We start from the raw sequence: 14900 nt of genomic DNA, 5'->3' as shown, positions 1-14900 counted from the left end.
ATTAATCTAGCCGCCATATTTTACAAATATATATATGTATATATATATATATATATCATGAATAGTGGTGTCGTGCTATTTCCACATATGATTTGTCATTATTATAGATTCTTGAACGTACAATCCTCTACCATATCCATATACTCTTCTATCTTTTGCGTCTCGGATGTTTAACACATTTAAACCAACGTGTGTCAAGTTATCTCAATTGACATTCAACGTTCCGATTGATCAATGGAACCATGAGGAATTATATCTTCAATTAGTGCAATTAGAAAATAAATTATCGGCTAAATTGTTATCTGCTGAAAATACTTTACTTAATGGTTCTGATAATGTAAATATCCCACCTAGTCTGGTTGACTATATTATGATACCGTTAGCAAAAATTATCATCCAATTTGAATCACTAGATGCTAAAATTATTACTAAGCTACTAGCAATCCTAAACAAATTTTGTATTTATTCATGGATATACCCAAATCAACTTAATTTAAAGCTAGCTACAAATATCTTCCCCTTTGTCAATTATCTATCGCAGTCTATAATTGATAAAAATAAAAATAATACCGATACATATGCCCTTCGGCTTATAGTAGAAACTTTTTCTAACTTTATTCAATCAATTAATAATCAGATATATGGCCCGCATTTGTTTTCAAATCAATTTAACAAAAATAGTGACAACAACAGTACCAACGATAACACAAAATATATTCTTTTATCAAATCTATCTAATTTGATTGCTATTCAATTAGATATTCTATCAAATCACAATGACAAGCTTTCTGACTCCTCGTTACAATTACTAATAATTGCCAATCTAATAAATCTGTATCAAAATAATTTAAATTTTGATAATGGTGAAACTTTATCAAATATTCTACCTGGTAATGTCTCTAACCTAATTAAGTTTGTGATTAAACCAAGAGTCAATTACAAATGTATCATTAAATCAATCGATTTACTTGAATTTTTGATTGTAACAATATATAGTGACACCACTTTAAAACAAATTGAAACTGATAAAGCTACGAAGATTAATCATAGAGATAAGAAATGGTTATTAGCCACAAGAGAACAGATAAAGTTGGCTATAAATCAATGTTTTCCGATTTTAATAGCGAGGAGATGTAATCCCTACATCAATTTATCAATTTGTAAATTTATTAAATCATGTTTTAGATCATGTTATAATTCTATTGTATCGATATGTCAGGATGACTTGATTAAATATTTAATTCAATGTAGATTTGATTCGTTTGACTCCATTTATTTAGATGACCCACAATTGAAGGACTCCATTCAAGCTAATATACGTAAATATTTGACACAGTTGATATCTCAAATAAATACAAATATCAACCTGAATCAAACAAATAGTATTGAGTTAATTAATTTTATTTTAAAATTAAATTTTGGTAACAGTGTTAATGACACAAGTAGTTTAAATTCCAAAATATTGGATAAAAATGTTTTCGATAAAATCTTCTTAAAATTAATTCAGTCTGTGAACGTAGAGAACCAATCATTATTAAAAAATAATCCTTCGCAGACAAACGTAATCCAAACTCTACAATCAATGGACAATATTACCAACATTGAGGAAGATAATGTTATTATCAAGGACTCGGCAAATTCTATTTTTAATCCCCATAGCATTAATGTGAACAAGAACAATAATGAAAGAATCAATAATAGAGTTTGGAGTAAAGATATGGAGTCTGAGATTATTACACTTTTACAATACATTGGACAGTTTAATCATTTCGATCCTTACTTAATTCAAGTATATTTACAAAATATTGAAACTATCAATGTCTCATTATCATTCCAAAATTCGGCTTTATGGATGATTCTAAATTTGTTACCCAATAATATTGGAAATATGAGTAAGGAATACAATAATAATAACCATTTATTACACTCAACTAATTTTATTGACTCTTACCTTACATTTGATGAAGATAATAATGGCGGTGATTTTACTTCCAATAATATAGATTTACAAGCTAATATCGAGGACTCTTGCCTAGTTTTGTTAGAGTATTCAATAAACTTATTACAACAAGAAGAAATAATTAATAATTTTAATGTTTTATCATACGAACAAGAAAGATTAATCTCTATAGTTATACAAATAATTGAACGTAGTTGTATATTGATGGGATCAAATTTTGAAAGTGAATTAATTGATTATCTTTACCTTGTTGTTAGCCATTTATCTTCATCCTCACCCATGATCAAATTCCATGCATCTTCATGTATCAATACATTATCCAAAATACTGTATCAAGGATCAATACATGATCTTATTGTTAGTAATGTGGATTATCTAATTGAATCCATTTCTCAAAGATTAAACATAGGAATGACAAATCATGTGACTACAGTGTTAATGATGATCTGTAAGATGACAGGTTATGACATTATTTTATCATTTAATGATATCTTAGAGACCATATTTCAAATATTAGACTATTATCATGGTTATCAAGAATTATGTTTACAAATATTCCAATTATTTGAAGTCATAGTTAATGAAATGAACAAAAAATATTTATCTAATAATGAATCAAACTTAAAATTGGATTCGAATCATCTAAATAATAATCCTTTTAAACCATGGGGATGTACTAATGAATCACAATTGTTTTCCTTATTAAAGGAAGCCTTGCCGTTACACAACAATAATAATAAAGATAACATTAGCAGAACTGATAAAGATCTACCATTTGATCCAAATGAACCAAAATCCTTCCAAGAATATTTTGAATCGAGATTGAAAATACAAGAAATTGATGAAAAACAAAATAGTGGTGAAAATGGTGATGACAGCGACGATGAAGAAGGCGCCATTGATAGTGCAAATAAAAGTGATGAAGAAAATGAATGGGTATCACCAATACCAAGACAATCATATAGATTATTGATTCAAATCCTTCAATATGGAGATCGGCTATTAACTCATAATTCTAAACCTCTAAGGATTCAAATATTAAAAGTAATGAAACTGACAATCCCAATGTTATCAACTCAATATGATTCTTTACTTCCTCAAGTGGCGCAAGTATGGGACTCGGTGACTCAATGTTTATTTGATAAAGATTATTCTATCATAAATTCTGCCTCATTGACCACAGAAATTATAATCACATTTTCTCAAGATTTTATTTCAAGGAGATTCATTGAATTATGGGACCGTTTAAAGATACAGTGCCCATTATTACTGATGAAAGAAATTAACATAAATCGTAATACGGCAATATCTAATTTTGCTAGAACACAAAAACAAGTAGGAGAGCGAATCCAGTTCCCTACTATGACAAAAGCTGCATTAATTTCGATGTCAAATATGCTATTAAAGGGCGTATCCTTGACTGAGTATACTTTGGGTGAATTAAATATAAAAGATATAATCACTTGTTGTTTATCCGTGATCCCACCAGATATAATCAAAACAAGATCGACATTACTTGGCGATATCATCTGCATGATCCAGAATCAAACATAACATTATGACTGAGAAAATGTTTCCCTATGATCCAAAGACATTGTGATCATTGTGTAATCAATTATTTTTCCAAACATCTTTCTACATAGTATTTTTTTATAGATATTTAACTTTCATTATTATATAGACTATTTTATCCCATTGCATTGCATACATTCGTTCATAGCAATCTTTCAATAAATAAACGACGGGTGTATCATTCTAAATCCTTTTACATTCATCGAATGCTGTAATGTATTAATTTCCCTCACGTCATAATAAACTTTTATTTTTATTTTGTGTCAATTTTGGATATTCCACCTATGTCAAAAATCTAAAGATTAAACTAAAATTGAATGATAAAAAATATCTATTTAATAAGATAAAAAGTAAAATAAAGAGAGGAGCAGTTAGGGCAATACATTATTATTATGCACAATATTTTATTTACAAAATATTCTGATCACCAATAGATACACATTGATATTCAATTTTCCAATAACAGCCTTTATCTTTTTCTTTGTAATAGGCGAAACATATATAGCATTGTGTGTAATAATGAATCCATTTTAAAGGGATAAGCAATAGCCACACACATATAGACACAAAGAAGGAACAAAATCTCAATTAATAAGTTGATTTAAGTCTTTATATATTGTCACATGATGGGATTGACTTCCATATACGCAGAAAGAGGGCATTTACAAGGAACTAATAACAGATATAATAAAACCTCAGAGAACTCTGATAAAAACTCCAGAATTTTAGAACGAATAGAAGAATCTAACAAAAAGTATAGTCTAAAAGATTTAAATAATGCGATTGAAGCAAAATACAATAAAAATCGTCATAAAGTATATGATGATGCATTGAAGAAAGATAAAATTAAAAGTATTCACCATAATAATAGGTGCAAAAATGATACCACTAACACCATCATCGCTACAACTACCACTGCTAATCTTAATAATGCTATAGATATGACCCTTTCTAGTGCTATTGGAGAATCTGTGGCTAGTAATAGACTGGCAGAGACAAATACGGATGGACCAATTAACAGTGATCATGAAGAAGATATTTTAATGGAAGATATATCAGATGCAAATGATATTCAAATGGTTTCTAATTATTTGACCCAACAAAGATTATTGTCTTCTAATAATGCAAATTCTTCTAATTATATACAAGAGTTTCACAACAATAATTTCCTACCAAATAATGATATTGCATTAGAACCTACTAAGTTACAAACTGTTTATGTAATAGATACTAATTTTATTATATCACAATTACAAACTTTAGAAGGATTAAGACAATTAAGTCAAATTTATCACCATGTATTAGTCGTACCAACAACGACAGTGGCAGAATTAGATGGTTTAAAAAGTTCCACTTCCACTACCATTGCTAGACATGCCAGAGCTGGTAATATGTGGTTATATAAAAATTTAGCTGAAGCTAACTCTGGTATCATAGGACAAAAATTGAGACAAAGATTAAATCCTAATACTTACAAAGATGATTCTATATTAGACTGTTGTCTATATTTCAAAGAAAAATTGGGTTGCTTTGTAATTTTACTTTCTAATGATAAAAATCTATGTTTGAAAGCTTTAACAGAAGAAATATTGACTGTCTCATATCGTGACGGGATGACTAGCGAATTAATTGCAAGTAAATCATATCAAGAAAATTGTGCTAGATTTGGTAATAATACTATGTATCTTAATTTACCTTATGAAAATAATAATAACGAAATTTATGATAACATATATTTACAAAAAGCAGTGAATGCAACAGAAATAAACAATTCAAACACTGATGAGCATCTAAATCCCACCCCAATGTTTGCATCAATGACAGTAGCGGAAAAAGCTGAAGTTATATATATGGATATTCAATTTGTTGTCACCACTACCATCAAAAGCATTATGAATGATGAATACGGTGGAGATTTACCATATATTGATTTCAAGGAAGAACAATTGAAAACTTTACAAGATTGTTCTCATTGCATTTATAGCCACTGGATTTCAGTATTCTCTGATTATTTTAGACATAGTAAAATAAAAAGAGAGGATTGGAAAAAACTTCCAGTTTGTCTAATAAGCATCCCTAAATCACAAGAAGATATTGATAATATGATATTTTTCTGGCAAGATATTCTTGAAAATCTTTTTATTAAAAAAAGCGAACAAGAGTATCATCAACTGAAGGAATATTTCTTCAAATGGAAACAATTTAAAAATAAATGAGAAAAAAATATTTTATTTTTTACAGAATTTATATTTATCATTAATTCATATTTAAAAATTACACGCATCATTGTAATAAGTATTAATCTATTCTCATCATAGTAACTTTCTTCTCTTTTCCTCTATTAATAAAAGTTACTTTCGTTAAGATGAAGAAAAGCTTGTAACATTTTGCATTTTTTTGTAGTTAATATATGTATATTTATATTTATATAAAGTTAATAAACTTTTAAAAAATAATCACTTTCAAAAAAAAAAGGACAATTATCAACAATCATCATTCCCCTTTCTTGGTTCTTCCTTTTGCATTAATTTATCTTTACATACTCCTAGCTTTATGAGGCACCTTCTCATGTTCATCCAGTACATATTCTCTTAATTTACTCTTAACTGTTTGCCTTGTTTCACCAATTGCTACGGAAACAACATTAAGAACCGGGTTCCAAAGATTGAATCTATGAACAAAAAAGAAAGCAACCGATAAAATCAAAAGCATAGTCACGTAAAATGGATTTTTAATCACCATCATAAATTCATTCCAACCCAAGACCACAATAATAACATAAATCCATAATGGAATATGTGTAGTAGTCTTAATTATAGATCTCTTTGCATCAATAACAATAAGATTGACTTGTCTCTTAAATTGTTGTAAGACTTTCTCCTTTTCTAATTCATTTAAAATATGAGAGAATCTTGTCATATGATATATCCCCACCTCATCCTCATATTCTTTGCCCATTTCATCATCAATATTTACATCAGGAACTATTTCAACATTATCGGATGTCTTAGCCATACACAATATATCTAAGACTGATAAAGCCTTTCTCCTAGCCATTTTAAATGTTTCATCAATCTCTTGTTCATCTTTCCATAAAATTGGAGTATCATTTTCATCGTATCTGAAAGCATTTTCGAAAGTGTCTCTTATAATATTAACTATTGTATCAGACTTCAAATAATCATGAGTAGTGGTAGCTAAAGAAAGCCATGCTGCAAAATGAATCCTTTTAGCTGTGGTATCATTAGTAATTTGGCCAAGACCAAGTTGAAAATCATATTGGATGGACTGAGTATCCCCTTCTTCTTTAGAATTATCTTTATCACTCTCTGTGCTTTCAACTGCGGCTACCTGAACTTTATATTTGCTTAAATTTCTGTCTAATATACTATTAAACCTTGAAATAATTTTATCCCAAACGTCTAAGGATGGATTAGATAATAAAGGTATAATTTCATCTTTAATTTCAAATGTAATAGTTTTCCTCACTTTTGATATTAATAATTTCAATTCGTTATTTTTCAATTCTATAATCTTTGAATCAAGCAATTTTTCGAAATCTTTACATTTTTGTTCAACCGAGGATAACAATAATAAATCATTTTCATTAAATTTCTTCAAAATGGACATGTACTGTTTATCCATTGAATCCTTTACAGTAGTTAAACTATCAATGAAAGTCAACTTTTTATTATTCATATTCTCTTTAATAATATCATTTATTTTGTCTAACAGCTCTATGGAGACATCCTTTAAATGTTGATCAACAGAATTCTCAAATTTCTCATTTATCTTAGATATTAGAGATTGCCGATTTTCTAAATAAACTTGTTTAGTATAACGTGAAGCCATAGAATCATAGTCGCTTAGACATTGTTCTTTTATATGCTTCAATTCTAAAATCAAATCATCTCTATTATTCAAGATTGGTTGAACTATTTTATCAAAATCATTGAAATATTTAATAAATGTTTCTTCCAAAATTTCATTTGTCTTAAACCTTGCAACAAGAATCTGTTGAGTAGGTAAATCCAAATCTTTATTATTTTCAATTTGATCCCAACAATTTTGTGCATACATGCACCAACCATCTAATGGCAGCATATGATGATATATAGGTCTAAAAATAGCCTTCTCGGATTTTGTTGGTGACTGAGAGAATTGATCACCTAATTTTTTAACATCTTCAATAAACTTGTCATTTTGCAAAATTTTATGACCTAAACCTACAAATTTCAAATCAAAAAAGTCATATAATGAGATATTATCAGATCCTATTGGTTTATTTAGGCCATCCCAAAGAGACTCTAATTCATTAATCAAAGATTCGCTTAAACTTTCCAACGGAGTAACACCCACATGATCTCTGATAACAAATAGTAATAGAACCTTCTTCTTTTGATGTGAATTCCCGAACAAAGATAAATTAACTTCGAAGACAGTCTTCAGTAACCCCATGTTATTCCCTTGATATAAACCAATTTGCTGTTCCCACAGATTAACGATCAACACCTCGGATACAGAGATAGCAAACAAAGCTGCCTTTCTTTCGAAATCTTGGTCTTCTCCACGTTCTGCACCATCTGAACCTTCTACATCTAGGACAAACAATTCTTCATTTAACAAAGACCGATCATCATGACTATTATTAATTTCATGAGTATGAGCTAACCAAATCCCCTTTGTAGTCTGTTGTCTTTTGACTTGTGCATCCATTGTGTCGAATTCAGTGTTAAACAAAATATTTAAAAGGGTCGACTTACCACTAGATTGGGAACCAAACACCGATATAACATGATAGTTTTGACCAATATCCTTTTCTTCTAAGATGCTCTTAAAATAAGGTAAGATAGCATCTGAAAATTGTTTCTCCTCATTAATTAATTGGATGGCTGTTTGTTCCACCATTGTTTCACTTGATTCTCTTTTATACAGTTGTTAATGATAATATGAATGCACTCTAGACAACAGAAGCTATTACACACACATATACGTATGCACAGATATGTGCTTTTTGTTCTCCTAAGCGTGTATTTGCTAATTGTAGTTGCGATTCTTTTTATTTCTTCTACTTCTTCTTAACATTGATCCTTTCTTTTTTTTTTTTTTTTTTTTTCACATAAATATAATTTAGTAAACGCAACGGACTCAATAAATAAATAATTAAACGTAACAGAGAGACGTAAAAGAGGCGAAAGTAGCCAAACAAGTCCACGCACGATAGAAGTGACTGTCTATTGACATAAGAATAGGCATACTGATCATTAAAAACTAGTCAAAAAATGAGTAATAATAGTAAGTTAGACAGGGTCATTGCCCGTTTCCAAAAGAGAATCGAGGAACGTAATTACTATGAAGCACACCAAACTTTAAGAACCATTGCTAACAGATATGTGAACAGTAAATCCTATGATGACGCTATACAATTGATCATGCATGGTTCTCAATCATTTTTAACTGCCAAACAAGGTGGTGAAGGTACTGATTTGATATTCTATCTGTTGGAAATCTATGATATGGCCAACATTGAAGTCAGCGATTCCTCAGTGGCGAAATTGATTCAATTGCTAGTCTTGATCGATCCAATGGAACCCAATTTGAAAGATGTCGTTACTGGTATGAATAATTGGTCTATTAAATTTGGTGAATGCAAATTTGGTGATCCCCATTTACATAATGCCATTGCCATAAAATTATTAGATGCTGGATTTGTCTATGAAGCTGAGAGATATTTAATGTTAGGTACATCTGAGAGTCTTACTAAATATATTGATCTTCTATGGAATTGGTTTTTGGACACCGTCACAGATGAGAATGTTTCTACTCTTGTCGGTGACTTTATCAGCAGATTAATCTTCAATTATTTATTTATCGTCAATATAGATTTCACCATAAAAGCAAGAGACCAATTTATTAGTAAATTTGTTGCAAAATTTCCACAATTTGATTATGAAATGATTTCAAAGGGAGAAGATATCTTTAAAATGTGGTATCTAAAGAACTTACCTGAATTAAATTTCTTACAATTATTAATTCTAGTATGTCAAACAAAAGATAAAACCCTATTCTTAAATTTGAAAGAACATTATTCAAATTACGCTGGTAAATACCAAAGTCAACTAGATTTTATAGGGCAAGAGTATTTCAATATCATCCCACCAAGACAATCCAACTTCTTACAAGACATGATGACTGGTTTATTGGGTGGTAAATAAATAAACAGTTATATAATTAGATATAGATGTTAGATATGACTAAATACTAGGTACAGAAAAAACCTATCTTTTAATACTAGATCTGTTTAAAGCTTCAAGAAGTTCCGGTCTCTTGGCTTTTATCAATTCTCTTTTAGCATCCTCATATAAAAAATATCTACGTTTCCTTTTGTTGCATTCAGGGTATTCATCAAACAACTGACTCACTTTCAATTCATAGAAATGGAATTCTGATCTTGGTGGATGTTTAATGATAGTATCACCATTTTCTGTGTTACCTTTGTAATTCATATTCCATTCTTTAGGTGGACGCATGTCTTCCACCACACCAAGCGATTTAACAATAGTCCCTGCACAACCGGCTTCTTCCCAAGTTTCTCTTTGTGCAGCTGTTTCGTAATTTGGTTCATCAGATTCCACACCACCTTTTGGCAAGATCCATTTTTCTTTGCTTGCGGAAGAGGTTATCATCAACACCTTGTTTCTTTCCTCGTTTAAACAAACACAACCAGCCACTATTCTTGCACCTGTTATTTTTGAATAAACCTGATTCTTTCTACCAACACGAGCTACCTTAGACCTTTCCATCGAGAACATTTATCCACACTAATAATTATCACCACTTCTTACTGTTACTGTTGATCTCTCGTTAGTACTTTGCCAGAAATCAATGCTACATACATACTTGTTCTATATATATATATGTGTATATACATATATATTGATCTGAGACCCTTCTATTTTCTGTGGAACAGATAAGAAACAATTTTGAATCGTTTATTATAAAACTGTAAACCATCAAGTATCGTATATAGGTATATATGAGAGTACTAAACATGAGAGTAACAACTAAACAAACAAAAAGATAGAAGTATCTAGATTTATATATATATATATATATATATATATATATGATTATTTTTATCTATAATCCTAATGCCACTCCTTCATACTGACTTGATGTATTATCATAACCTTCCTCGTTATTCAACAAAACCCTGCTGTCTTCACGAGGATTCAAGGTGGGAAACACAGAATCAATATGAATAGTCATCCAAATCGATAGCCTCTCACATTGTTTTATTATCAATTGACAACTTTGCAAATCCATTGTGGTAGCCGAGATCAATTCGGGCAAAATGGTGATCAATCTTAACAGATGCAATGGTCCATATATATCAGATTTGATCATCCTTTCGTTCCTTTCCTTGTACTGCTTCAACAGAGTCTCGTATTGTAGCCTTTCTAATCTATACAGCAGTAATCTCGATAGAGAACATTCAAAATAATCTATTAAGCCTGATAGAAACTCATTTAATTGACATTGTTCCACCAACGTCATATTTTTCATAGCCTGTTTCTTATAAATAGATAACATTTGGTTGACTGTCATTTTAGAAGGAAGCGTCAATATTCTTTTATCTTTTGTTATGAGTTCCCAATCATCCACCAATTTCGCCTTTAACTTGATAGGTATATGCAATACCAACCTGGATGGACCATAATTCCAGTGATTTGAATCGTCATGATAAGAATTTGGAGATAATGAAGTATTATTATTATTATTGTTATTAGCATTGGTGTAATTTCTCTTACTATTACTACTATTATTGGCATCTTGCTTGATATTTGAATTACCATTCCTATCATGCTTATTGTTAAATCCATTATGTGATGACGATGAATTTTTTTTACTAGTGGAAGAAGAAGAAGAAGAAGCAGTAGAAATCCCAGATCCAGATTCAACATTCCTTCGTTTATTGTTGCCACTACCACTACTACTATTATTATTATTACTTTCTGAATTTTTATTACTTAAATTTGAATCACTGCCATTCTTCCTCTTTTTACTACTGGTACTGCTACTACTATTATGATCATTTTGATTTTTGGATCTTTGATTATCTTTGACCTCTTGAATCAACCGTTTCTTCAATTCAATGTTTTCCTCATTATACTCTCTAATTCTCTCTACACCAATCCATTCATCCCACGTAGCTTTCCAGCCTTGGTAATGAATGAAGAAATTATATTGATCCCGTAGATCTTCTGGAGGATATAAATCACTTTGATCGTGTCGTTTACTTGAACTATTACTACTACCACTACCACTACCACTACTGCTGTTATTACTATTGCTATTGCTACTGCCACTATTGCTACTACTACTACTACTACTACTACTACTACTACTATTATTATTATTATTATTATTATTATTATTATTATTATTATTATCCAGTATTAATTTATGTCCAGTTGGATTCCAAATACGTAAAATTTTAGCTTCATAAAGCAATGGACCATGGAATGCAAGACATTTCCCACCAACAACAAACTGGTTCAAATTGATCTTCTCATTATTCACCGAACTCGTATTTTTGGTTTCTGAACCCATAATTTCTTCCCCTCTCTTTCTATGACTATATCTATATTTTGTGATTTCCCTAGACCAGTACACTCGCCTAAACAATGCACATACAAACGCACACACACACTCTTTCTCTTTCTCTTTTCATTCCTTCTCCCTCATGCAATTCTAAAAAGTTTCAAGCACTTAAATGTTTACAACAACTGTATTTTTTTCCCTCCATTCCACTAAAAAAAAAAAATTATTCCCATCTTCAAATTCATCTGTGAGACCAAAAGAAGAGGCTAAAAAGAGACTATCAATAGAATGAAGAGCATGTAGATTGGCGAGATAGAAGTAGAAAGGAAGCATTCAGTTGAGAATTTGAGTTGTCAGTGTGTATGGTTAGGTAAGAAGAGCTTAAAATCTAACTAAAATCTCAAACTAGTATTTGATTAATAGCAACAACCATACAAATAGAGACGTATCTAAAACGCAGAAAACAAGAATAAAACATTACAAAGACAAAAAAAAACAAAAAGATATTAAATAGTCAGATAAGTGATATGCTGTCGTCTGTTCGTAGATCGAATCATCAAAAACATATAGTAGGAATCCACTACGTTTTGGGAAACAAGATAGGCGAGGGATCCTTTGGTGTAATCTTTGAAGGTGAAAACATCCTGAATGAAAACCATAAGGAGCCAGTTGCTATAAAATTCGAGCCACGTAACTCTGAGACACCGCAGCTGAGAGACGAATTCAGGGCGTACCGGATTCTGAATGGGTGTTTGGGGATCCCACACGCATACTACTACGGCCAGGAGGGGATGCACAATGTTCTGGTCATTGACTTGTTAGGACCCTCATTAGAAGATCTATTTGAATGGTGTGGACGCAAGTTCTCAGTGAAGACCACATGTTTGATTGCGAAGCAGATGATCCAGAGAATCAGAGAGATCCACAAACATGATTTGATCTATAGAGACATTAAGCCTGATAATTTCTTGATATCGCAGTACCAATTGGTCAGCAAGGAGAACAAGTGCATTACCAAGAATGCGCACGACGATCCCAACCTGATCTACATGGTTGATTTTGGTATGGCGAAACAGTATAGAGACCCGAGAACAAAACATCATATACCATATAGAGAGAAGAAATCGTTGAGTGGTACAGCCCGATACATGTCGATAAACACGCATTTTGGCAAAGAACAATCGCGTAGAGACGATTTAGAGTCGATTGGCCATGTACTTTTCTATTTCTTAAGAGGTTCGTTGCCCTGGCAAGGGTTGAAAGCGCCGAACAGCAAATTGAAGTACGAAAAGATCGGTCATACCAAACAGAAGATTCCACCGAATGAGTTGTTGATGAACGATTTGATACCAAGACAGTTTGCTATGTTTTTGTCGTATTCCAGAGGATTGAAATTCAATGAAGAGCCGGATTATGAGTATTTGATTGGTTTAATTGATGAGGTCATGGTTGAGAATAAAATAGTTGATGATGGCCATTATGATTGGATGGAGTTGAATGATGGAAAGGGGTGGGATATTAGAGTCAATAAAAGAACAAATCTACATGGATATGGAAACCCAACGCCCAGAAACACAAATACAAACAAGGCAAGATTCAATATGGATAGTAGGAAAGGATCGAACTCACCATATGACAGAACTGTGATAAATAAGAGCACAAACATGTATAAAAACAATAATTGTACTTCTACGCCCACACCAACGGATTCAAACATAATTAGTTCCAGCAATAACTATAATCATAGTCATAACCATAGTCATAATCTTAACCCTAATCCTAATATTGATAGCTTGTATAATAATAAATACAAATCAGCTTCATATATTCAAGATACACCAAGTAAGATGATAAGCAACAACAACAACAACAACAACAACAACAATAATAATAATAATAATAATAATAATAATAATAGTGGAACTAGTAGAAATAGTAAGAATAGTAAACAACAACAAAGAATAATAACCAATTCTTCTAATAGAAATTATAATTCGATTGAATCCCCAAATGATATTTTATTCAAGAAAGGCAACAACTACAGAAGTAATCATCCACTAAATAATCAAAGATATGATAGTGATAATTACTATGTAACAAATGATGATAGCGATAGTAATAATGATAATAATAATAATAACAATGACGACGACTTTACAAGGATAAATGAAAATAGAAGACATTGTTGTAATTTACTGTTATGTTGTTTTGGAAATTAGTATGATATACAAAAATACAAAATATGCATATCCAACTAGTAGAAACATTGTTAGAAATGCTATTAGATATGTATATATACAAAATATTGATAATATCCAATATATATATATATATATATATAAAAAGACTGGCGATAGAACCAAACTTTTAAACACAAACATTTTTTTTTCTTTCCCCTTTCCTTTTCCTTTTTGTTTTTTTCGTAGTCCTTTGACCTGTTACTTAGGGTTGCACGCGCACAATTTCCAAGTTTCCCCATAGAATTCCACATATCAGTTAGGGCACAACACCTGTTTGTAGCAGGAAAAAGAGGAGTTTTATTTTTTGTTTTAGGTCTTGCCACTTTTCCGTCGGACTTCTTTTTCCGCGGTTCTTTTCATTTTTCATTTTTCATTTTTTTTTTGGGAAGGAAAAAATGAAAATGAAAATGAAAAATTTCTCTCGGCAAGCGGGAAAAAAAAAGAAAAGGGGAGGAAAACAAAGTGAAATAAAAATTAAACAGGAGGTTAAAACAAACGTGAATTTCACACATTCGAGGTGAAAG

General features: G+C 30.8%; 7 protein-coding genes across 7 annotated transcripts; 4 read left to right on the top strand and 3 right to left on the bottom strand.

Moving 5' to 3' along the window:
* Nucleotides 1-166: 166 nt before the first annotated feature.
* TTI1 (Tti1p) lies at nt 167-3514 on the top strand (the record flags this gene model as incomplete). The annotated part of the gene is made up of 1 exon (XM_064857865.1): nt 167-3514. One exon carries the CDS (start codon nt 167-169, stop codon nt 3512-3514), a length of 3348 nt encoding a protein of 1115 aa, XP_064715225.1.
* A 641-nt stretch (nt 3515-4155) lies between these two features.
* On the top strand, nt 4156-5748 carry SWT1 (mRNA-processing endoribonuclease; the record flags this gene model as incomplete). Its single annotated transcript, XM_064857864.1, has 1 exon — nt 4156-5748. The coding sequence occupies one exon, from the start codon at nt 4156-4158 to the stop codon at nt 5746-5748; it is 1593 nt and encodes a 530-aa protein (XP_064715224.1).
* Nucleotides 5749-6067: 319 nt separating this feature from the next.
* On the bottom strand, nt 6068-8440 carry SEY1 (dynamin-like GTPase SEY1; the record flags this gene model as incomplete). Its single annotated transcript, XM_064857863.1, has 1 exon — nt 6068-8440. The coding sequence occupies one exon, from the start codon at nt 8438-8440 to the stop codon at nt 6068-6070; it is 2373 nt and encodes a 790-aa protein (XP_064715223.1).
* Nucleotides 8441-8814: 374 nt separating this feature from the next.
* GET4 lies at nt 8815-9747 on the top strand (the record flags this gene model as incomplete). Its single annotated transcript, XM_064857862.1, has 1 exon — nt 8815-9747. The coding sequence occupies one exon, from the start codon at nt 8815-8817 to the stop codon at nt 9745-9747; it is 933 nt and encodes a 310-aa protein (XP_064715222.1).
* A 63-nt stretch (nt 9748-9810) lies between these two features.
* On the bottom strand, nt 9811-10344 carry DDP1 (polyphosphatase DDP1; the record flags this gene model as incomplete). Its single annotated transcript, XM_064857861.1, has 1 exon — nt 9811-10344. One exon carries the CDS (start codon nt 10342-10344, stop codon nt 9811-9813), a length of 534 nt encoding a protein of 177 aa, XP_064715221.1.
* Nucleotides 10345-10672: 328 nt separating this feature from the next.
* On the bottom strand, nt 10673-12145 carry EAF3 (Eaf3p; the record flags this gene model as incomplete). The annotated part of the gene is made up of 1 exon (XM_064857860.1): nt 10673-12145. One exon carries the CDS (start codon nt 12143-12145, stop codon nt 10673-10675), a length of 1473 nt encoding a protein of 490 aa, XP_064715220.1.
* A 518-nt stretch (nt 12146-12663) lies between these two features.
* YCK3 (casein kinase YCK3) lies at nt 12664-14355 on the top strand (the record flags this gene model as incomplete). Its single annotated transcript, XM_064857859.1, has 1 exon — nt 12664-14355. The coding sequence occupies one exon, from the start codon at nt 12664-12666 to the stop codon at nt 14353-14355; it is 1692 nt and encodes a 563-aa protein (XP_064715219.1).
* Between the last annotated feature and the right edge of the window lie 545 nt (nt 14356-14900).

Source organism: Arxiozyma heterogenica (genome assembly GCF_036370985.1).
Source record: "Arxiozyma heterogenica strain weizmannii chromosome Unknown scaffold_16, whole genome shotgun sequence".
NCBI classification, from domain to species: Eukaryota; Fungi; Ascomycota; class Saccharomycetes; order Saccharomycetales; family Saccharomycetaceae; genus Arxiozyma; species Arxiozyma heterogenica.
This window is presented reverse-complemented; position numbering and strand designations above follow the sequence as displayed.